Source organism: Schistocerca americana, chromosome 1 (genome assembly GCF_021461395.2).
Source record: "Schistocerca americana isolate TAMUIC-IGC-003095 chromosome 1, iqSchAmer2.1, whole genome shotgun sequence".
NCBI lineage: Eukaryota > Metazoa > Arthropoda > Insecta > Orthoptera > Acrididae > Schistocerca > Schistocerca americana.
Window position 1 is genome coordinate 88,399,318 of NC_060119.1, and position 25,951 is coordinate 88,425,268.

The 25,951-nt window shown below is 39.6% G+C and overlaps 1 protein-coding gene across 1 annotated transcript in view; it reads right to left on the reverse strand.

The window, feature by feature from the left end:
- Positions 1 to 25,951, reverse strand: part of LOC124620497 (putative ammonium transporter 1) — a 324,909-nt gene that overhangs the window by 8,158 nt on the left and 290,800 nt on the right. Inside the window, exon 10 of the mRNA XM_047147073.1 lies at positions 24,345 to 24,443. Within this exon, the coding sequence (XP_047003029.1) occupies positions 24,345 to 24,443 (99 nt within the window). The remainder of the gene's footprint in view (positions 1 to 24,344; positions 24,444 to 25,951) is intronic.

The window sequence follows — 25,951 nt, forward strand, 5'->3', positions numbered from 1 at the left end:
ATACAATGTATAATTGTGCCACTAATTAGTTTGCAGTGTCACATTTCCTCTGTCCACCATGGAGCACCTAAACCTAATATGATGTGTGCAAGCCATTCTACCCAAATGATCTGTATATATCAATAATGTTATGGCACTCTTGAACCTAGGGACATCTTGTTGATGTTGTCTTCTTCACGACAACGCTCAGTGTCTGTCATGGCTTGTCAGCAAGGTGGCGTGTAGAAAGAGTTTCAGTAGCATCATATTCACTTTTCATAACTGGTGGTGCTAGCTTTTTGTGGTATGTTATGCATCAAGAAATAGAAAAAAATGGAAATGAGCGTATGACGTCAGTGGCCGGGAGTTCCCAGGCAGGAAGTTCGGCTGCCAAGTCCAAGTCTTATTGAGTGTGATACCACATTGGGCGACTTGGGTGTCAACAATGGGGATGAAATGATGATGAGAACAGCACAACACCCAGCCCCTGACGGGAGAAAATCTCCCTTCCCAACCGAGAAATGAACATGACCCCCTGTGCGTGGCATTCCAACATGCTGACCGTTCAGCTATTGAGGCAGACAATCAGGAAATGTAGGCTTGATTTGGTCAAGGGCAGCTGTAGTCAGCACACTATGAATGACAACTCTGAACATGTTGCTGCCTCTACTTAATACTGCATATGGTCACTCATACAGTGGTTGAAGCAATTTGTGAACTGAGTCAGTGCACAGAAGTATGTTTGTGCAGCTGTCTAAGCCTGCAAAAATGAATGGACATTGTCCAGTCAGCTCTCTGGGGTGACTGCTCGAAGCTGGCATATATGTGCTCTCAGTTTGTCAACAAAATCCGATGATGCTACCTTCTCATCTGTCCCATCATGCATGTATTCTGCTGGCAGTCATGATGTTTGACCATAAAAAAGTTTGGCTGCTGTGGCCATAAGATCATTCTTGAAAAGTGTTTGCAGCCCAAGGAACACAAAAGCCACTGCTTCAGCCCACTTCTATGTGGCATTACACTGCAGAGCTGACGTGAGCTGCCAACATAGGTGCTCAACCATGCCGTTCACCGGAGGGTGGTAGGTTGCAATGTGTGTGTCTTTAATACCTAATAACATTGCCAGCGCCTTGAAAAGATATGCTTCATATTGACATCCTTGGTCTGTAGTGATGCATAAAGACACACCAAATGGAGTGATCTACCCTCAAACCAATGTCTGTGCTACCATCTCCATCATGATATCTGTCATTGGGAAGGCTTCTGGCCACTTGGTGAGTTGATCCACTATTGTGAGGCAGTAGCTGCAGCCTTCAGAAACAGTGAGAAGTCCTACAATGTCAAAGTGAACATGTAAAAATCGTTGATTAGGGGGTACAAGTGTGCCCAGTGGTGCCCTGTCATATCATGAGATTTTATTCTTTTGACATGCCATGTAGCTCTTGACAAAAGCTTTGCAGTCCTCATGCTGTTCGGGCCATGAAAAACTTTGCTTGACTAATTTAATGGTACCTAAAACGTCAGGATGTTCCAGACTGTGTGCAGCTGCAATCATCTGAGTCTGAAATTGTTGTGGTACAAACAGAAATCTTGTAATACAGTGTAGCATTTGCTTCAGCTGTGATTATCTGGCATAATGACAGTCCTGATTGTTGTGTGAACAACATGTATAATTCCTCATCATGCTGTTGTGCCTGCACAAGAGCATCAAAATCAATGGTTGTATATATAGCTTCAATCTGTGCTGTTGTATGCGCCAGTACATTCAAGGTTTCAGCACAAGATAGTGCATCTGCAGGCACATTGAGGTTGCCTTGTACATAAACAAAACGAGTTGCAAATTGACCAGTGTAGTCTAATTGCCTCAACTGTCTTGGAGAGGCTTTGCTCTGTTTCATCTTAAAAACAGAAGTTAAAGGCTTGTGATCTTGTCAACGTTCCAAGTAATGCTTGAATTTTTTGATAACAACATATGTAGCATATAATTCGCAGTCGCATATTGCCTACTGCTGTTGGGAGAGTGACAGCTTGTGGCAGCAAAATGTGAGTGGTTGCTAACAGTGGTCTGCTGATTTGCAGTACTGTTCCCATAGTGGTAGCAGAGGCATCAACCATTAATACCAGCGGAGCCTGTGCTATAAGATCTGCCAATCACACAGGATTTGCGATTGCCATCCTTATGGCATGGAAAGAACAGCCTGTTTCACTCATCCACTGTAATCTGTCATTTGGTTTTGGTGCTCCCTTAAGAAATTCATTCAGTGGAGCTATGATCAGAGTATGATTGGAAATGAAACATTGGTAAAAATTTATGATGCTGAGAAACCAATGAAAGTCTCTAATTGGGACTGGAATAGGGTATGCAATTATGGATTTTACTTTATCTTGCTGCTGAGGGGGGAGGGGAGGGGGGGGGGGGCAGCATAATACACCATTAGTGTCTACAGTGTATCCCAGGAAATGAACTTCTGTAGTCCCAAAAATACATTTTGAAGGTTTTATTACTAGACTGTGCATGTGTAAATGGTCAAATAAACAGACTTAAATGCTGTAAATGTTCGTTCTCAGATGCTGACGTTACGAGAACATCAACTATGTAGATGTGTCAGAAACTGTAGTCTCATGTGATCTCATCCATGATACGCTGGAACATTTGTGCTGTGTTACAGAGATTAAAAGGTATTCTGGTAAACTCAAACAGTCTAAAAGATGCAGTGGCAGATTTTTCACGGACAACCTCTGTGGCTAAAGGTATCTGGTAATATGCATGTACCAAGTCGATCGTGAAAAAGATTGTCTTACCATGCATAGCAGCAGAGAAATCCCCTATATATGGAATGGGATACTGGTCCGGAATGGTTCTTGCATTTAACTTGTGGTAGTTGCCGCATGGATACCATCTGTCTTTCTTCTTTGGAATGATGTGCAATGGGGCTGCCCAGCTACTACTTTAAGTTCGACTTAAATTCCTGCTTGAGTGTTTTTTGTTTTTCAGGCACCAGACACATAAGACTGGCATAAGTAGGTGGGCCCAGTGTGGTGAGAATATGCTTAACTGGTAGTAATGTAGGTGACTGCCTAGTAACTTCAGGAAAATATTTCAACAGTTGCATAAATTGTGTATCTTTGGTGATTACACATATTATCATGGGCACAGTATAGTTGAACTTTGGTTGAGCACTTAGATTTGCCATCACATTTTTCAAATGCTGCCATCCAAATGTAGAAAGACAGAAAGTCTGCCCCCAAGATTGGTTGTGAGATGTCACCCACTGTGAACTGCTGTTTAAATGTTCGACTGAGACCAAGACTGAGTATTAACATAACACATCCATAGGTCTTAATCTTCGAGTCATTGGTGGTGTATAAGTTCAAATGGTTCAAATGGCTCTGAGCACTATGGGACTTAACATCTGAGGTCATCAGTCCCCTAGAACTTAGAACTACTTAAACCTAACTAATCTAAGGACATCGCACACATCCATGCCCAAGGCAAGATTCGGACCTGCGGCCATAGCAGTCGCTCGGTTCCAGACTGAACTGCCTAGAACTGCTTGGCCACAGTGCCGGCGGTGTATAAGTAATAATCATCACAGTTGTGATGTGGCAATTTATTTGCAGGATACACCAAGACCTCAGTTCCTGTGTCCACTAAATGCTCCAACTTCATACTGTGATCTGTGATGAATAATTGGTGTGTATTACTAGTGGGGATAGCTGTAACAGTTACAGATTCTGTGTAATGGTTCCATTTATCTAGTAGCATGCATTTTTGTGTGTCTTTGCCAAATTTTTTTTATAATATCAGCAGGTGTTTGATGTGACAGATGAATGGTTATGACTTCTTGACAAACATTGATGAGGCCATTGTTTGGCATATGCTGTCTGCAAATGCAGCAGCCTGTGCAGTTAGTTCTGCTAACTGAGACTGCAGTGATGCTAAAATCACTGCAGCTGTGTTGTCTTGGTGCACCATCAGTGTTGCAATGCTCATTGAGGGATACATATCTGCAATCATATCTGTCGTTTGTGCTCGTTAAAATTTTCTGTGCATCAGCAGGTAACTTCAACAGCCAGATATTACATAATACGTGCTTTCTAGCATGTGTAGGTACCATAGGAGCTGTGACAGAGTGCAGTTCCCTAGCTCTTCCAGCCATAGAAGTTTCTTGAGGTGCTTTACTTCTGACTGAGACAGGCATGTAATCAGAGTATTCTTTATAGCAGCAAACTGTACCGCTTCTGAGAATATCTTCCACCTCTGTGGCCAAGCCTTCCATTAGTGCTGCAGCCTCATAACTATACTTTGTTTCATCTGACAGAATTTGCACTAAAATGTACTGGCCCTTTAGCCATGCAAACCATAGTACTGGACAGTGCTGCCAGAAGGGCAGTGATTTTTATCATCACTGTTCCAACATACCGCTACTCTGGGGTGGTTCGGTATTACCTGCTGAAGTATTCATTTGCAGGTGAAGATAAATCCAACATGGCTGGGGAGGAAGTAACGCACATGTATGTTCTGACGTGAATTGGAATGTCCAAGCTGGTGTGGTGCAGTAGTACTAACATATTTGTGTCACATCAGCATCACCAAATATGTGGTAGTCTGCTCAAATACAGATTTATTCCAGGTATGCTAATTACAGGGTGCCTGCTATTGAGAGTGCTAGTTACCGTAGCCAGAGCCAAGGAATAATCAGAGAAAAAAGTGATGCCAAAGAATACGTAATAGAAAATTAGAAACATAGAATATTTATGTGCTTTCACTGTGTGTGCACATTCGCACAAGTAGGGCGAGTCACTACATACTACTCGGAAACTTCAATGCACAAGTTGGGACAGAAAAGAAAGAACATTGTAGAAAAATATCCAGCACACAGAAGAACAAGAAGAAATGGCAAAATACTGATCAATATGTGTAAAATGTTCTAGTTAAAACTGATTTCCACACATTTTTGCATATTACTATAAAAAAGCCAAAACTTGGATATCTCCAAATCCAAATATAGAAGAATTTCAGCTGGATCACATAGCCATATCCAAAAGAAATATCAAGATAATTATAAGTGTTAAAAGCAATTAAAAATTGGGGGTTTGACTAAGATTATTCTCTCTCTAAGGTTAAAATTCAATTTCTCTCATTTAAAATAAATGAAAGTAGTTAGACACAACTCTAGAATACTCAGTAAAAAAGAAAATATGGAAGCAGCAGAGAGGAAATTGAGACAGCTAAAATAAGGTCATTGCTGTTCACTGCATGCACAAATTACGAAAGCAGTAGAGAAAACATTCAAATTTGTCAAGAATAAAAAGAACACATATTGGAACAAGGAGTGTGAAGAAGTGCTAGAACAGTGAGCTCAAAAATGAAGAAAGTAAGAGATGTTGAAAAAAAGAAATATCATTTGGAAGCCAGAAAAGATTGAAAAGGGAGACAAACAAAATGTCAACAGTTAAAGATGAGTCACTTTCACCAGTTGCATACAAAATATTATCAAAAATTCTCCTAAGCAGATATATGCCTGGGAGAACATCATTTTGAAAGGGAAGAGGCTCCACAAAACAGATCATCATCATCAGTTATCTGCTATATTAGCAGATCCTTTGCCTCTCCATTTTATGCGATCCATTGCTTCCTTCTTAAGGCTGCTGTATGTTGCACCGTCCGTCATGTCATCCAGTATCTGGAATCTCTTCCTTCCTCGCTTCCTTTTCCATTCTACATAACCTTCTAAAACTGTTTTTATCAGTCCGTCATTCTTTCTTAATATATGCCCAATCCAGTTTCTTTTTCTTCTCTTTATTGCATCTAGTAACTGTCTTTTCTCTCCCACTCTTCTCAGTACCTCTTCTTTTTTTACTCTGTCCATCCAACTTATTCTTTCCATCTTCCGCCGTGTCCAGATCTCAAAAGCCTCCAGCCTTTCTCTGTCTTTTTTCCTCATAGTCCATGTTTCAGCACCATATAGAAGGACACTCCATATAAGACCTTTTATGAGTCTCTTTCTGAGTTCTCTCTCCAGACCGCTGCAGAAAATTCTCCTTTTCTTATAAAACACCTCTTTTGCCATTGCTATCCTTGTTTTAATTTCTGTGGTACACTTCCAGTCGGTGTCTATCCTGCTTCCAAGATACTTAAAATTTTGCACCTGTTCTAGTATTTCTCCACTCAGCATAATTTTTATTTCCTTATTTCCTCCTAGTGCCAATACTTTTGTTTTATTTGTGTTAATTTTCATTCCATATTTTTTTCCGTTAGTTGCAACGGTGTCCACCAAATCCTGTAATTCTTTTTCCTCTGTGGCTAGAAGGACCATGTCATCAGCAAGTCTCAAACACCCTACTCTTCTTCCTCGAATTTCTACTCCTTTGTCATCTAATGAGCATTGGTTAATCATATTTTCCGAGTAGAGGTTGAAAAGAGTAGGTGACAAACAGCATCCTTGTCTTACTCCTTTTCCTAGTCTGATCCAGTTTGTACTTTCTCCTCTCACTTTAACTGAAACTTTTTGACTAAGATGTAATGAGTTTATAAGTCTTCTGGTTTTCCAGTCCACTCTCTTTTCCCTCATTATAGTCGCCAGCTTGTCCCAAACCACATTGTCAAATGCCTTTTCTAGATCGATGAAGCACATATATAGGTCTCTTCCTTTTTCAACAAACCTTTCTCCCAAGATTCGTAGGAGCCCTATTGCATCTCTGGTGCCTCTATTCCATCTAAAGCCAAACTGCTCCTCGCCAAGATTCTCCTCCATTACTTTTTCAAGTCTTTTATTAATTATTCTTAACATCGCTTTGGCTGCATGTGAAATGAGGCTGATTGTCCTGTGCTCGCTGCATTTCTTGGTTCCTTGTTTTTTTCGGTAATGGAATCATTACTGTTGTCAGAAAGTCCTCAGGCCATTCACCACTGCCATATATTTTATTACATAACCTCAATATTTCTCTTATTCCATCATGGTTCAAGCATTTTAGTATTTCTCCCGGTATTGTATCTGCGCCTACCGCTTTGCCATTTTTCATTGCAGCTATGGCAGACTTTACTTCTTCTATTATGATGGTTGGTCCTTTCACGTCATCACTTACACTGTTGTGTGGTTCAAGTTCCAGAGTTTCTGGTTTGCTATTTATGTCATATAGCTCTTTTATATATTCTTCCCATCTGTGGAGGACATCGTCACGATCTTTGTACACTACCTCTTCGTCTTTACTCAAAATTTCCATAGTAGCACTTCCTGCTCTGTTTTGTTCCCATGTCATAGTCTTTACTCTGTTGAATAGTAAGTCGTATCTTCCCTTCCTGTCCAGTTCTTCAATTTCATCACATTCCTCTTTTAGCCATATTTTCCTAGCCTGCCCTGTTTCTCTTTGCAGTTCATTATTTAACCTTTGGTATATCTTTCTTGCATCTTCAGTGTTCTTGTTTTTCAATTTTCTTCTCTCCTCCATCTTGGAAATCATTTCTTTTGTGACCCATGGTTTTTTTGACCTTTTCCCTTTTACATATCCTATATTTTGTTGTCCTGCTTTAATGATTCCTTCTTTCAGCATATTCCAGTACTCGTTGGCATTATCAGGTGCTTCTTTGTCTCGTAATGTGTTTAGAAACTCCTGAGACAGCATTTCTGTAATTTGTTTTTTGTTGGATCTTATCTTCTCTAAATCTCACTTCTTCACCGTGGTCGCCTTCTTCAGTTTTTTCATTCTTATTTATATTTTTGCCACAAGTAAGTTGTGGTCACTATTAATATCTGCACCTGGTAATGTGTGCACCTTCTTGATTCCATTCCTGTATCTTTCTTCTACCAGTATAAAATCGATTTGGTTTCTGTATTTATCCCCTGGTGATTTCCAAGTGTAGAGCCTCCTCTTGTGGTTCTTGAACCATGTGTTTGCCGCTATCAGCTGCCTTTCCCTGCAGAAGTCAATTAACCATTCACCTCTGTCATTTCTCTTTCCAAGACCATGACTGCCTACTATGTTTCCCTCTTTCCCTTCTCCCACAATGGCGTTCCAGTCTCCCATTACTATTTTGCAGCATTTTTTATTTTCATCCATTATTCTCTCTATTACATTGTACATTTCCTCTACAATTTGGTCATCATGTTCTGAAGTTGGCATATACACCTGGACAATCAGTAAATCTTTTTGTGCTCCTTTCAGCCTTACACCAATAACCCGGTCATTTGCATAGTCTAAATATTCCACACATTTAGCCAATTCCTTTGTCATAATCATTCCTACTCCTACGATTCTTTTCCACCTCTCCTTTAAGGTTTTCTAGTTTTCCTGCTTGTAGCAGAGTTCTGACATTCCAGGTACCAATTCTCGTTTTGATTTTTTACCTCCTTTCAAGTTGTCCCCCCCCCCCCCCCCCCCCACCCCCTCCCCCTTTCCCGGAGATCCGAATGGGGGACTATTTTTCCTCCAGACACTGATTTAACATGAGAGGAAGCCATTTTTGTGCATAAAATGGAGACTGCATAGTGCAGGGAAGATAATCTGCGGTGGTATTCCGTTGCCTTCCTCAGTTCTGGAGGCCGCCCCTAACGTGGGATACAGACGCCTTTTGCAGCCGTCTGCTCCAGGTCAGACGCTGCATGAGAAGTATAGGTTGGAAAATGAAAGACCCCTAGCCCTCGAAACCTAATAGCATCAGGGTCAGAAAAGAACAAGAGCTGGCCAAGGGTGACCAGACAGGAAAGATAAAAGTGAGGAGCCTGGCATAAGTAAGTGGAAGCAATGCCGCTCAGGGCCCCGTGGTCGCCAGCCACGTATCACTAGGTGTGATTCCCTGAGGGAACAAAACAGATATTTCACTGAAAATCAATAATTTGTCGTAAAATGTCAATTGGCAAACCTATAATAGAATCCTTTAATGATTTGAAGGAAGTACCTGAGTTTGCAGAAAGATAACCAATAGACAAAAATCATTAGATAATCTGGTGTTAAAGCAAAATTATCAGACATGTTTCAAGAAACTCAAGAAAAACAACACTTAAAGTTGTGGTAGAAATATCTCGACCATTTGAAATAAAACTGAGGTTAAACAAATGAAGAGCTTACTACATAACGGTATTTTAGAAAAAAAATGCCGGGATCTACAGGTTGGTCCACAGGATGTAGTACATTTTTATATGATAATTATGAGGTTTAACATGTATTTACATCAATATTACTTGTAGATAACTGCTTTACATACGTTGCTATTACTGCAAACCCAAACACATTTATTTCTTAAAATTATGAAAGGGAACACACACTCTCTCTCTCTCCCACACGAACACAACTCACACTCAGTGTGGTTTCAGTTGCCTGAGACTGCAGTCGCACGTGTGTGTGTGTGTGTGTGTGTGTGTGTGTGTGTGTGTGTGTGTTGGTTAGTAGCAACTTACCTCTTCATAATATTGTTACATTCCTTTTCATCTTTTATTTCTTAAAATGTACATCACACACATAGCTTTCATCATTGGTGATATGTTGCTGAGAAGTACTGTGGAGTCACTCTGAAAAACTTTGTTCTTGAGGCGAACCCACAGAAAAGAAATCAGAGGCTAAAAGATCAGATGGTAACACTGACCATGGGACACCACTGGGTCCTAAGAGTAATTTATGTGAAAAGTGGTGCCTCAGTATAATCATTGAATTACAGGCCATATGGGCTATAGCCTCACTTTGCTGAAACCATATCGCATTTAGATGGCAATAGCTGTGCAGCTGTGGGATGAAGAAATTGTTAATCATGGGCACATATTGCATGGTACTGACTGGCCAGCCATTGGACACTGTTTCCAGAATGAGATTTTCACTCTGCAGCGGAGTGTGCGCTGATATGAAACTTCCTGGCAGATTAAAACTGTGTGCCCGACCGAGACTCGAACTCGGGACCTTTGCCTTTCGCGGGCAAGTGCTCTACCAACTGAGCTACTGAAGCACGACTCACGCCCGGTACTCACAGCTTTACTTCTGCCAGTGTGTGGTAGAGCACTTGCCCGCGAAAGGCAAAGGTCCCGAGTTCGAGTCTCGGTCGGGCACACAGTTTTAATCTGCCAGGAAGTTTCATATCAGCGCACACTCCGCTGCAGAGTGAAAATCTCATTCTGGAAACATCCCCCAGGCTGTGGCTAAGCCATGTCTCCGCAATATCCTTTCTTTCAGGAGTGCTAGTTCTGCAAGGTTCGCAGGAGAGCTTCTGTAAAGTTTGGAAGGTAGGAGACGAGGTACTGGCAGAAGTAAAGCTGTGAGTACCGGGCGTGAGTCGTGCTTCGGTAGCTCAGTTGGTAGAGCACTTGCCCGCGAAAGGCAAAGGTCCCGAGTTTGAGTCTCGGTCGGGCACACAGTTTTAATCTGCCAGGAAGTTTCATTGGACACTGTTGTCTTGAAAAAAAAAATGTGGCCTAACAATTGAAATGGACTGTACAGTAGCACACCAGACATCAATATTTGGTCTACCCTGGGGCTTTTCATGAATGAGCTGCAGGTTTGTGTCTGAGTAATATCAGAAGTTTTGTTTATTGAAAAACTCATTGAGATGAATGTTCACCTTATCCGGCATCATAAGATTTGTCATAAATGCATCATCCTAGTCAGTTCTGTCTAAGTAATGTTGTACAGAAATTGTGCTTCCTCACTTTATTTCCTGCACGTAGGTGTTCAGCCACTTGCAGCTTATGGAACTTTAAATCATTCTTCATACCCTCTGCAAAGACATATATATGATGGATTTGTAATGTTCTGGAACAGTGATGGACAGATCACTGTGGGCTTTGCTGCAGAGCTGCATGAACTTGTTGGATATTTTCTGGCATTCAGGCTGTCATTTCAGGTCCGTCATTTTTCACATTGGTTACAGAACTCATCTCATGCTATTGCTTTAGCCACTTGGTTATTACCTTCCTCACTGGAACTTGGAAATGGCAATATCTTCCATGTTACAATGAGCATCGGACAGCTGCAGTGCTTTGCGCGTGGCAGAACTCCTCCACTTCCTAAATACAAAACTGGACAGGCCAATGTTCCATTAACAACTAAATGGCATACTGGGTGTATCTGATTAGATGTGACAGATAGTGTGGGCACATCTACATCTTAGCAAGGTGGCTAACAGAAAAATGTACTATTTACCATGGGCCATCCTGTATGATGTTGAGCCAAAAAAATCACAAAAATGAGCTAATAATTCCAGGAAGGAACTCAATGGAACTAAGGTAAACTGCCTGGCCTTTGTGATGATTCTGCAGTACTTTCAGAAAACCTGACACAGGTAGGTACTCAAATAAATCTTATGGAAAGAATAGCTAATACAATTAGTCTCAGATTTTCAGGCGAAAAAAACAAAATTCATGACAAAAATATAAAAAATGCACCACACTACACAAAAACACAAACAGATGAAAGAGAGAATGTTAGTAAATTTAAATATCTGGAGAAACCACACAGCAGAATACAATAGGAAAATTTGTAATAGATGTAAAAGGAAAGTATGCATGGTTTAAATAAAAATATCGGCAACAAGAAATAAATGTCTAGAAAAACAAAACCAAAACACCATATCACAGTGGTAAGACCTGAATGTTTATGTACTTACAAATGCTTAATGATGTAGTAATAGCTGGACAGAATAAAGATACTAAAATAGAGATTATTAGAAAAATAATGAGTGCAATACAAACTACAAATGGTTGGAAAATAAGAAGTAATAAGGAGATGTACCAAATTATCAGAGGTACTAGCAAAGTGAAGGTTAATCTTCTTTGGATATCTCTACTGAATGAATGAACACAGGCCAAGAAAAAAATAATCCTGTATTTCTGAAAAAAACAACAGCGTCAATTAAAGAAACAAGAAAATAACTAGAAAGAAACAACATCAAGAAGTATTGGCAAAATAAAGGAGGAGGACAAATTGAAATTTTTATTACATGATCCTAGTTGATCAATGAGAGAGAGAGAGAGAGAGAGAGAGAGAGAGAGAGAGAATGGCTGTGCTACCATCACTCTGTGAGTAACTCATATTTAATAATTCATTACCTGCTTTTTGAATACTGTAATGAGTGTTTATTACTCTGCTACTAGAGGTATGGGGATATATGAGAGAAGAGCTGTGTCATCTATCAGCATAAACTAAAAATGGTGGCCAAAGTGTACATTCATACAGTATCATTGTGAGAAGTCATGAATTAGGCAGTGAAAAAGCAAATGTGTACGAAGTCAACAGCTAATGGCCATACTGCAGTGGTAACACTGGTTCCTGTCAGATCACTGAAGTTAAGTCTTTTTGGGCTTGCCTAGCACTTGGATAGGTGACTGTCCAGGTCTGCCGAGGGCTGTTGCTAGGCAGGGTTCCATCAGCTCTTGTGAGGCCAGTTGAGGATCTACTTGATTGAGAAGTGGTGGCTCCAGTCATGAAAACTGACAACAGCCAGGAGAGAGATGTGCTGACCACGTGTCCCTCCATATCCGCATCCAGTAATGCCTGTTGGTTGATGATGACAGCGGTTGTTCGGTACCGTTGGGCCTTCCAAAGCCAGTTTGGATGGATTTAGTTAATATAAAGTTAACTGGTATACAAAAGAATTGGCACAAATTAGAGAAAATATGCTCATAATGTATTGAATATATAAAAGTGAGAATGACCTAGGGACAGGGCTGAATGATACGGTTTACAATGTTCACCTTAAAAGTAAAAAGTATTACATTGCAAACCTTTTACAAGCCGAAAAAAATCAGTAAGTGAAAGGCACATAGAAGGTGCTCTGAATAAGTGTAAGGCAGCATGGGAAGTTATTAGGCAAGGTAATTCATCCAGCCTGGTATGTGGAACTCTGCTTGATCAGGAGAGTTAAATGACTATTTTGTCATTTCAGTGCAAGAATGTGGACATATCTGCAAGGGATCTCCTTGGTCCCCAGCTGTCTGAAAGCCCTGTCGTTCATTGGGATATGACCAGACCCAATGAGGTCTGTAAAAAACTTTTAAATTCTCTAATTCCAAAAGTACAGATTGCTACTGGATGACTAATTATGTTGTTAAAAGAAGAGTTCACTTGATAAGAAGGCCACTAAACTTTATTTTTAATAAATGTTTAGAGTATGGAGTTTTTCTGCAGTCACTCAAACACTCAAAAGTTATCCTCTTATTAATGGTCAACTAAACAGAAACATTTGTGTAAAATTCTGTTTAAATTTGATCACTGACCAATTTTCTGCCTACATGAACAGACAATAACAAATCAACCCAAATATCAAAACTGTCAACCCAATTGCATGCTGCTCAGCATGCGATATACATAGCTGCTTCACAACTCATGTCATGTGTATGGGACGAATCTTTGACTCTGTAGCAGAGAGTGTGGCATTTTTAACGTTCCTGGCAGATTAAAACTGTGCACCAGACTGGGACTTGAACCCAGAACCTTGCCTTTGCTGAGCACTGCTCTTACTAGCTAAGCTATCCAGGCACGACTTGCGGCCCACCCTCACAGCTTTAGTTCTGACAGGACCTCTCCTATTTTCTAAACATAAAAGAGGCTCTCCTGCTTACCTTGTAGGGTTGGCACTATCAGAAGAAATGATATTGTGGAGAAATGGCCTAGCATTGCCCACAATGGTCCGCAAAGGCAAGGATCTGAGTTTTGAGTCTCAGTGCAGCCCACAGATTTAAGCCACCAGGAAATTTCAAAACAGTGCACACTCTACTGCAAAATGAAATATTCATTCTGGAAATAACCCCACAGACTGTGCATTTCTCTGCAATATCCTTCCTTCCAGGAGTGCTAGTACAGTACATTATGCAGGCGAATTTATGTGAAGTTTGGAATAATAGGAGAGAGGTACTGGAGTATGAGAATTTGAGAGGGTGGGCCATGAGTTGTGCTAGCATTGTTCAGTTGGTAAGAGTGTTGTTCATAAAAGACAAGGTTCTGGGTTGAAGTCCCAGTCCAGCACACAGTTTTAATCCTGTCATGTGGCTGATCCTCACTCAGTGCTGTCTCAAGCTAATGCACACTTTCAATGTCTGTTATTAGATCTGTCACCTACAGGATGATTTAGGGTTTTGGGATTGCTTAACATCTCACTAGTATTAGTGAACTGTTTACAATACATTATTATCCATGCGACTCACATTTTGCACCAGAAGGATGTGTGGGTCACAATCACTCTGTCAGATATCTTTGAAATATTTTTATGTTGTTTCTCATTTCAACTTTAGGTAAACGCGGGGACTCATGATTCATTCATGACTGACTTGATGTCTATATTTTTGTCTAGACCTATCCTTAGGAGCTGAAGATTGATAATTTCTAACACACTTAAGGCTGACAGTAAAAGGAAATGATTTAGGTCTTCTTCTGGGATGGTTCTGTTCAGAACTCTCACTCTGTATTAATATGAAATGAAAGCATACTGTTGAACATTGTCGGGAGGAATGCATTGTTGACTTTACTTTTACAGCCACCTACATACGCCGTAATAATACCACAGCTTCTAAAATATACAATTGGCAATGAATGTTAACCTATATAATGTTTTTTGCCATTGTTGAAGTTGTCGAAGGTACTACACCCATATGCTAGGAATAGAATAAATAAATGTAAAAATGTTGTTCTTCTAACAACTGAAAAGATATTATAACTTACAGATAATTTACAACAGGGTAAACCTACAGTAAAACTTTCTTGCATTATGGGGCAGGCACACCAAGAAATTTTCAACTCGCACAAAACTAGATGTAGTACTGCACTTCTGGTTCTAGCAGAGGAGAGTAGAATGAGTTGTCATATCAGGTCCTGTGTCAGTAGAGACACTCTGAAGATTGAAGGAAAATTTAATGGGTCATCAGGATGATGAGCCCAATTCAAACCTTTCTGTGGGATTGAAAAAATTGCTGTTTAGGATGAAAAACTTAGCACTAACAAAGGCACAGCTGATGTTTTCTGTGATGAATTCGTCAATTGTATCTAATACAACAGTTTTTTTTCCTGTATAAATTACATCATTGATAAAATTGGACTGTGCTGGAAGCCCATTGAACTACCAGACATTTCATCCTGTGTTTATTCCTGCTACACTGATGCATTTAGAAAGGACAGGTTTACATGAAAGAGCTTTTCTTTATTTGGACAATGTACATTGTCATCCTGCAGAAAATGTGCTAGTTTCTAATGACAGAATGATTTTTGTGAGATACCTTTTACCTTCTATTATGTCACTTTTTGTGGCGGTGTTCGTAGCGACAAGCAATTCACTGTAGAAATGGCTTACAAAGTCACCGCCACACTTTTAATAGCGGGGCGACCGGTCCGCTGGAACAGTGAGCAGAAAGATGAAAACCCAAACACTCTGATTAGATAAAAGTCGGTACTTATCTTTATTAACGAAGATACAGAAACACAGTAGTGAATTCCGTGTCTACAGAAATCTGTCTAGTTCGAGTCGGAGCGGCTAGGTCAGCGTCGGCTGACGACAAACAACAACTCTGCTGCGATGAACACACAACTGACTAGCAAGTACACAATTCGGTGGCGAGTATACAACTGAGCGGCGAATACAGAACTGTCCTAGCACTCGCGACTCCAGCGCTTAAGAACCCAGAAGCCAGCGGTGGCGCGCGCAGACTTGCGGCGATTTCCTGTCTCGCTGGCGCTGCTTATGCGGACGGCGTCCGGACTTTGATGCTGCCAACCTTTTGGCAGCGGGCTCGGGTGGCATTACTGGCTAGGATATAACATCACTCATAGAGCCATTGGACTAAAGTATGACCCTGGCTGTGCAATAACTTCATGAAACAGTTTGTGCAAGAAGATTCAGACATCATTAGTTTCTGGAAAGCCCTGAACAAGCTCAATTCAGCCCATGGTATTTGTAAGGCTTGGGACAATGTGAAGATGATAACAATAGCTGGTTTGTGGAAGAAAGTTGCAATGCCCTCAACTAAAATAGGCTTTAAAGATTATTATAGCGAGGGATGTGAAACTGCTGCTCATCTGAGCTTTCAGTGATGTGGAATGAGTCAAAACATACTTCAACAAAAGATGGGGAAGTCATAAAAACTTAATCCATATAATCTATTAACAATAACTTCACTCTACTGCTAATGTTATTCGTGCCTGCACAATCTAAATTTGTTTAAATTGGAAAGAAAATGGCTATTTTGAAAAAAAAAAAATCTGATGCCTTCTCAGTTATACTATTCAGGTGCTGTTCATCTACTGTTAATAGCTTGACATTTACTTGATTATGATGGTATTTTTCAAAGATAGTATGGATCTACATCTAAAATGTGGAGTTCCATTTACGGTACATTACTAGTGGTCGTGAAGCTTTATAACATGTACTTAACAGAATTTTTCAGTCCTCGGATCAAAATATTTATATAATTTGTAGGAAGAGGATTAATTATATATGTTTTTAATTTTCTTTTAAAATTGTTAGGGATTCTCAATTTTTTGCTTTATGTTAAGTGGGAGCTTGTTTACAATCTTCCCTCCAGCACATACAACTCTATTCTGAATCCTAAACAAGGAAACAAATTTGTTATGATTTTTGTTATCAGCAATAGAAACCTTTAAGGAATAATTGTATCTGGAAATTAATGTAATAAATCCAAGATCTTCAAAAAGTTGTCTGCAAGATGTATAATTATCCACTTTACACATTATTTTTACTGCTTGCCTGTACTGAATAAACACCTTATTTACTTTAATTACACTCTTACAGAAGGTGTCCACAAGACAACAGGGAGTGGAAATATCCAAAATTGTTCTTAGCTTAACACAGTGAGAGATGCTCCTGAGGGCATGATGCACTGAACTGAACTTCCGAATTGGTTTATTTGTGTGTTGACTCCATTTTAACTTGTTATCCAACTAGACACCAAGCAACTTTAATTGCTTCATGTGTTATCAGGCCATAATTGTTCATTTGGAATGGCATAATGTTAGTCTTTGTTAGATTAAGATTAAAACTGTTAGCTGTCAACCACTTGTTTTATACAACTATCATCTGAGCTTTATCTACCAAGCTTGAGTTTTCAGCTTTTATCAGTATACTTGTGTTATCAGCCAACATTACAGATTTTCAAGCACCTTTTGAAATCATTGAAGATCATTTATGTAAGTAGGAAAATGAGTGAGCCCTGTTCCAAACTATGTGGTTCTGTACATGTTATGATCCACTGTTCTGAGGTCAGTTTCATGCCATAGACACAGTCTGTTAATGAGACTCTTTACTTTCTGTTGTGCAGTTGAGCAAGAGGGATGTCATTAATGCCATGACACTTTAGTTTTCCAAGTACAATTTTGTGTAGTAAATAGTCTTCATGGCATTGCCGCCGGATCACATTGTGCAAATTCTACAATATTCCCTTGGAACAACTGTCTGACATCTTCAGGTGGTTCAAACTTGTTGGTGACTGGGGACAACTGACGGCATCCACATGTCAATGCCCCATTTCTAGAACATGCGCGTGAAGAATGCACAGGTGCAGAAATCGCGCATGTGCAATGATTTGCAGGTAGATGGTGCCATATTCAAACTCCCTCTGCCAAAAATTGCAGAGCGGCTCTTCTGCGCGTGCGCTGTATGCTGTGTTTGCCAACAGTGCGTCCAGATGTTACTCACCAACGGCCGTACTAGACCAATGTTATGATGGTCCTGTTATCGAAGAATCTTGATTTTCATGTCGTGATTTAATAGCAGCCAATGCAAAGTTCCAGGCTGTGCTCAGTTGAAATCCCGTATCCTTGTTGATGAGATTATTGGCTGTACGGATATGTATTGCTTCCTTAATGACGCAATCCCAGAAAGATGTTGCCAGGGATAAAATTTCTGTCTTTTCATAAATCATCCAATGTCCTGTATTCAGACAGGGTACCGCAATTGCCGACTTTTCCGGTTGATGAAGATGTGGATAACGCTGATGTTCCTCACAGTGTTCTTGTACTGTGTGGCATGTCTGGCCTATATATGCTGCCCCACATTGACAAGGAATCTTGTACACACCACATTACCTCAGGCCAAGGTCAGCCTTAACCAAACCCAAAAGGTTTCTCAGTTTTTCCGATGGTTGAAAATCACACTTAATTCCATATCTTCTGAGGACTCTTCCAATTCTTGACAACACAGAACCAAAATACAGCAAAAATGCCAAAGAGGTGGGTGTCTTCGTATCTTCATTCTGCTCCATAGATTGAACTCACCTGGGCCTGAATGCATTATGTATCTGTCCATCGGAATAACTGTTTTGTCAGAACACTGTCTTCAAATGATGTATTTAACTTGAAAGGCTTTCAGGATCAGATACCACATGTGCTCTATAAACTAACATTCATAACATACTACCGCACTGTGTAGGATGATGGCAGCTTGTGGCCTGCAGATATAGATCTGAATGTGTTGGCTTGCAGTGGACGCTGTGCCCAAGATTCCATCTGCTTTCCTTCATACCAAAACATCAAGAAAACTTAAAGTACCATCTTTTTCCACTTCCAATGTGAAGTTTATGTTCGGATGAAGCAAATTCAGACACTGAATAAATGTAGGTAGAGTATCAAGTCCATGAGGCCACATCACAAATATATCATCCACATACTGCAGAAAACAAGAGGGTATGAGAGTGGCTGGCTGTAGTGCTTTTTCTTCAGAGTCCTCCATAAAATAATTGGTCACCATAGGAGACAGAGGACCCCATGGTGACACCGTCCACTTTTTCAAAATATTGGTCATGAAATAAGAAGTATGTTGAAGTAAGCACGTGTTTAAATAATGCTACTATGTCTTCCTCAAACTTGTTGCTAATGAGCTCCACACAGTCCTGCAAAGGCACCTTTGTAAATAAAGAACAACAATGAAACTTACTAAGAGATCTGATGACTGCAATCTAAGAGTTTTCAGGTGACCTATGAAATCTTCAGAGTTTCGAATGTGATGGTCAATTTTGTGATCTGCACACTCAATTAATAAACCAACAGGATGATTTTTCTTGTTTAGCTCTGCTAACACTTCATTTGTGAGGCCTCCTACTGCTGTCTCTGTGGAAAATGCTATATGAAGGCCAAAGTGAGAGGGAGTTAGCAAGTTCTGCTCAGTTAGGTGAGTCAGTATTCTATCATGGGCCACTTTCTCACACAAGTTTCAAAAGACTTGGAGGAATGATATATGTATGTAATTAAAAGTGGTTTGTAATCTCCAGGTTTGTTTATGGGGGTTAAGTCTTCTAGGAAATATACAATGAGTAATGTTGTGTCTTCTTTTACATGCTGTGTGGTTCTTCAGTGGATACGGGAGCGGGGAACAGATGTCGTTCATGAACAGAGAATTCAGATACTAATTTAGTCTACATCTAATTTCTAATAGTAAAAATAATACCCAATTTTGTTGCTGTATTTGCAGTGTCAGTTGCAATCAATAGATTTGAATGTAGCAATATATACAGATACAAAAGATTAATAAATATGTCACTCTTCAATACAATGTCTATGTAGAAGATGTTGAGCCCTATGAAAGTCTGTAAATGTTATTCAACTGGCAAACACAAAAAATGGGGTCAGTACATGAATGTTCAAACTTAAGTACATCTGCTGCTGGAGCTCTGGAGAGGGGATACATGCATCTCATTGGCAATGGCATAATCATTTGTGGCAGTGCCTTCATGCCATGGTGGCAGCTATAGGAAATGCAGTGGTATAACTGGCAGCACATATCTGAAAGTACGGCCAACTGGATCACGGCCAATACTACAAGTAATTGAATTACATAGATTGTAAGTGTAATATTATCAAGCCAGCACAAGAACTTAATAATCTAATAGAAACCATCATACCCAGCAGAATTGCTGCTTTTTAGTGACCAGGTAACTTTTGTAACCTCTTTAGGGGCTATATTTTTAAAACTAATACCTGCTGGTGATGCATGCAGTGACTGTACCAGTAAATCTAATGCATCCATATTTGGTTGTGTACTGGTGGTTGCAGTGTTTGTTGCCATTAGGAGAAAGTAATCAATGAATTTGGTGACCAATGATCTGAAAGTGTTACTATTTCTGCTAAAGCTATTTCCCATTTTGTTAGGGTCACTATGTCTGTTTGTGTCTTGTTTGTCTTTTTCCTGAAGTGTTTTATTTTTTGAGCCCTCCTGCCATACATGAGTTTTGTTTTTTTAGGACCAGACTGGAGGGTTTTACATTGTAACTGGTTGACTACAATTTGTCCCCTGAATCAGTTGTAGCTCTCTCTTCCTAGCACAATAAACTTCGATCCTAGAAGTTATCCATTCCTTATCCTTGCATCTTTTCATGATTCCTTTATTTTTGAGTGTCTTTAAGAAGGAGAGGAATTTTCCATTAATGTTGTTTGCTTTATGCATTTTTTCCCAGCATTCTTCTTGTAATTTCTCTATGAACACTGTAATCTAGTCATTTTCTATAATTAGTTGATAAAACTTTTTTTCTATGACACATCCCTATCTGAATAGTGTATTTTATTGTTAACACTTCACCATCATCTTCAGATGAACCATTGACTATTAATTTTACAACTAAATCATTGCAAATTGTTTGCTCTAAAAACAAACTTGCAACGTCTGTTGCTCTAATTCCATCAATCCTTCGAGGTGTCTCACTGTGGAAAATAATCTAAAACTGGACATTAAATCCTTAGATGTCCTTGAATAGTCCTGTCTCATAGAAAATCAACATTAAAGTTTCCACAAATAATGATTCTCCAGCTAAAACTGCATAACTTTATGTAAGCTGTTTCTAGCTGCCAGAATGAATGTTCGGTGTGCACCAGAGTGTGCACTGACTTCAAACTTCTCCCTCAGATAAAAACTGTGTACTGAAATGGGAGTTGAACCTGGGTCATTTGCCTTTTGTTGGCAGGTGCTCTACCAGCTGAGCTATCCAATGGTGACTCATGACCCACCCTCACGGCTTTACTTCTATCAGTACCTCATCTTCTACCTTCCAAACTTTGCATCAGTTCTCTTGTACACCTTTCAGGACTAGCACTCCTTTCTTCCAGGTGAACTAGTCCCTCAAGGTACGTAGGAGAACTTCTGCAAAGTTTGGAAGATAGGAGGTGAGGCACTGGTGGAAGTAAAGCTGTGAGGGTGGATAGCTCAGTCAGTAGAGCAATTCCCCACAAAAGGCTATGTTTGAAGCCCAAGTCCAATATACAGTTTTGATCTGCCAGGATGTTTCTAGCTGTTAATGAAGTTTAAGATATTTCCTGTTAGTGGACTGTAAACTGTCAGTACTACAAGCATGTGTATTTCTGGATACAATATTGTGGCACAGCAAATCCAATGTACAGCTGTTTAAGAGAACATTTGTTAACTTGAATAGCCTGGGACTTAACTCCAGTTTTTGCCTATATAGCCCTTTAACCTTCCTTGTTATTGGTTATACAGTAGTATGGTATCAGATTATACTCATCAAGATGAATCTGTTCAATTTCAGTGATTTCCATGTGATTTTCTGATATGCACAACAAGTTTGCTGAAATTCCATCTAGCTTTTCATTTTCCTGAATAGATATGAAGAGTCGATCCTTTTTTTATTTATGAGGATTCTGATGTTTTCGTGGAAGACACTACATGTATTTTCTTCAGCGTCAGCCGTAGTATTTTCTTGTACTACACTGACCGGCAAGAAAAACACAACACTTCTATTTCTTACAAAATCTGAATTTTATCTTAAATTTTTGACACTTTTATGACACTAATCCGCTATCTTATGATGGAATGTTGTGGTAAAGTCCCATCTAAGTGGCTAACAATGAAAAAAGAAAGACAGTTATAAACAAATTCAACAAATTAAGCCAGAGATGCACACTTCAAGAAAATTTTGAGTAAGCTCGTAAAGGTAGTGCTTGTCTGTTTTGATATAATACACTTCACACTTTACTAAACAGAACTCGGAGATGATCTCAGAGACCTCTGTTCACGTCTTCAGAAGTGTGTATTGTCACCTCTTGCACCAATGACGGCATTCAGTCTTCCCAGTATGCTACTGATTAGCGCGATAATGTCCTGCTGATGAATCATATCCCATAGGAGGACATTCTGTAAGTCCTATAGGGTCTCTGGGTAGTACTGATGGGCAATTCTTGCAACATGTGGGAATGCATTGTTAAGCATTAGTGTGAAATCATCACCAATAAATGGTGCAAAAGGCACAACATGCTCCAGATGGATTTCCTCCACTTAATGACGTGTGGTAAAGATCCTGTGCTCCACGAAGACCAAATCTGTCCTTCCTTGGAGCTGTATTGATTCCTGCCCACACCATCACAAATCACCCAGAAAAGGTGTTGCGGATGAGAATACCTTTCCCCTGGCCTTCTCCAGACCCTCCCTCTTTTGTCAGGTGATTGGAGGCCAAATTGCAACTCACTTGTGAACAAAATTTGCTTCCATTGTTGTAATGTTGAATCAAGTTGTAATGTCCAGCCACAATGTTCCCTTGCAAAAAGTAGTTGAGCTGTGCAATGCTCTCTGGTGAGTTCTGGACCCATATCAGGTCTTCTGGACTGAAGATTGGCTTCTTCTAATCTTCAGCCTAGAATACCTGTTGGCTTCTTGCAGTCTTCTTTGAAAAGTTCTGCCACTGACATTGACCCCTCAAACATGGTGGAGTTGATTTCATGCTTCAGTAGTGGTGGTGTGACAGTTGTGGAGAAGTTGAAGTTGTAAGCAGTGGTCATCTCTCTCCAGTATTGCTCTTCCTGGTCTCCTTGCAAAGGCTCCAGTTTCCCTGTACCTTCATAAGTTTCTGGTAATTATGGAAGGTGTAGTCCTCAACATGACTGCAATGTAATGCATACTACACCCATCTTCCACCAAAGCAACAGCTTTCGAATCTTGTTCAGGGCTTAACAGTATGTTTACTCCAGAAAGCTGATCATGGCAATCACAGAAAGAGCATACAAACATTTGTGGTTGAAAGGGGAACAATTCAGGTTTCAATAATAAGCACTACAAGAGTGGGAAAACATTATTCGCCCACATTCAGTGACGTGTTTTCCAGATTGCATAGGAAAAAACAATTTAAGGCTAATGCACTAAGCAACCAACATTTCATTCTTTGCACACATAGCAATGCCAATAGCCTACTCTGTCTCAAAAAAACTGGCTGAAGTGCCTCACTTTGATTAAATAGATAATTACACAATGAGTACACATCATTTACTGGGTATTGTGTTTTTTGTGCATGTCAGTGCTGTAGTTATTTCAACTATAACTATATTTACTCTGCAGCTCAGTCTTACAGTTGAATTTGCCCTAAGAAAAGGCCAGTGAGCACACTGGAATTCACTGGGACTGGACAGATACTGCTTTGGTTACAGTGGATGCCTCTGGCAATTATCTATGCAAGTAGCATCTTACCAGAAGCATTCAGATGCAAACTTAGGTATACATTATGTGACCAAATGAGGGATGATGCATGTGTGAACATCATTCTTCCCTGAATAATTTTCCAAGCTTTGCATTGTGGGACACTTCATTGATTGCTTATCATGATGATCAAAATATGGCATGATCTTCACAGTCCAAACTGTTATCAGCAGGACAAAATTTGTTGCACTATAGTGAATTTTTAGCTCTCTGGAAAATGAGAACCACTGTTGGGGAAAACGTGAATGAAATCAGAAACAGTAAAAAAATTAGATGATCCTTTTCCAAAAGTGAACAGAAAGCAGGTGATATGAAATGCAACAATATAGGATAAAATAGATTGCTACTTACTGTGAAGTTGACATATTAAGTTGCAGACTGGCACAATTAAAAGACACTTACACAGAGCTTTTAGCCACAGCCTTCTTTAGCTAAAGAGCAACATACACACACCATTCATACTGATGAGAAAACGCACCTCATGCACATATGAGTGCTGACTCTACCTGCTTGGGTCAGAATGGCATCTTTTCCTACATTGTTGATATTTGTATTTGGAGTGTCCATTGTTTGATATGAAATACAGTGTGTTGTTAAAAGTGCAGTTTTGTAAATAAGTTGTCCATTTTCAGCAAGCAATGCAGTAGTGCAATGGGCTTTCAAGTGTGACATGTAGCATGTTTTTCACATACAATGAATAGCAGTTTCCGATAACAATATATGTACTTTGTATTATATGCATTTTTCAGTTATCCATATAGTGTTGGGTCTGCAGTAATCCAGATAATCAAGACCTTCTGGTGTTGACATCTTTTCTCTCTGCTATTTCTGAAGCATTTTTTTCATAGATAAATATTCAGTTCCTGTTTTTAACTTATACTGAAAAATTACCATGTGTTTATGCTAAAGAGTATAAAGATTAAAACGACTAACTTAAGTTACTATACTGTTTCCAGTCAGCGGCACAAACCTGTTTTCTCAGCTTTAAATGGCAGTATGGCTCCAGCAGGCTGTATGCTCCATGCTTCTGGAGGATATCCAGCCTCAGCATGAAGTGCCACATCTAGACCTGGAATGAGGGACACTCAGTTATTCTCTCTCAACTCTTCGCTGGTAATGTCCCAGCCATACAGAGTAATTTATAGTGCTGAGTCACATGTTACACAACTAAATGAACAGTTTTTCTGCTTCAATTGAGAGAATAGTGAAGCTAATAAATATGTTCATTTGTTTCTCTTAGTATTCCCATACACAAGACTTTTTATTTCAAGCAATTTAGTTTTTTACATAGTATATAAATTGAAGAAATGTAGATAGATTACTATGTAACAGAAAGAACTAAATACTGGTGTCATATTATGACTGGCATGTACATGTTAATTTTCTTCTTGGTTTGTTACAAAATGTAAAATGATGACTGATTCTCTGGGATCTTTTCATTTTCTAAAATCAAGCTTGCATTCACCTAGGATCTCTTCAATTTTCCTCCCACCCTTCTATACACGATTCTAGCTAGCAGTTTACATGTATGGCATGACAGACTAACCATGTGAACTTTTTCATCTTTATCCACTCAGGCTTTCTTTGGTGATGTGATGATAAAACTTTAAAAAACCTGATGTTCAGTAACTTCGACACTATATCACAGACTGTTATTGACCTTTCAAATCTTATATCATTCACTGCTCTGCCAATCAATAAATCCACTATTTACTCCAAAACAATTTCCTCTTTCTTTTGTCAGATTTTGGGACTGTTCTTCTTCATTCTACACACCTTTAAAGTACTTCTGCTACCTATGTACCCTTTTCTTGCACTTAATAAGGAACCCTCGGTACCTTACATGTAAACAATTTCACTTTCTATTGCTCTGAAGTTTTGTTTCTACTTCCCATATGCTGCATAACTTTTCCATATGGTCATCTCTTTCTCATTATCTTTACATGAGGTTCTGCCCAAAATACTTCAGAATTTCATTGTATTGGTCAAACCAGTAACAGTACAACATTCTGCCACTAGATGTCTTGAGGTACACATCTCAGCTACTGAGGCATGAAGTTGTATCATCTTTGGCACATGCAATTTTGAGTTGTAGTGGTGCTTGTCAGCATGTGTTTCAGTGCTTCTGTGAATTGTGAAATGGAAAACATGAAGGAGCAACAGATTTGCATCAAATTTTGTTTCAAGTTGAAGAAAACTGCAGCTGAAACCCACCACATGCTGAAAGAGGCATTTGGTAAGAGCGCACTGAGTCAAGTAAGAAAATTTTAGTGATTAAAGCACTTCAAGGGAGGTCAAGAATCTATGGAAGATGACAAATATTCTGGTCAACCATCAGCATGCTCAAGACAGGAAATGATCATGAAATTATGTAACGTGATTCACGAATACTGAAGGCAGACAATTCACAATGTTTGTAACAGACTTGGGCTGTCGTATGATACATGTCAATGAATTCCAGCCAATGAACTGAACATGAGATGAATTGCAGTGAAGTTTGTCCCTCGTCTTCCCAGCATTGATCAATGAAACATCAGGATTCAGATGTGCGCTGAGCTGCCACAAAGAGTTTGAGAG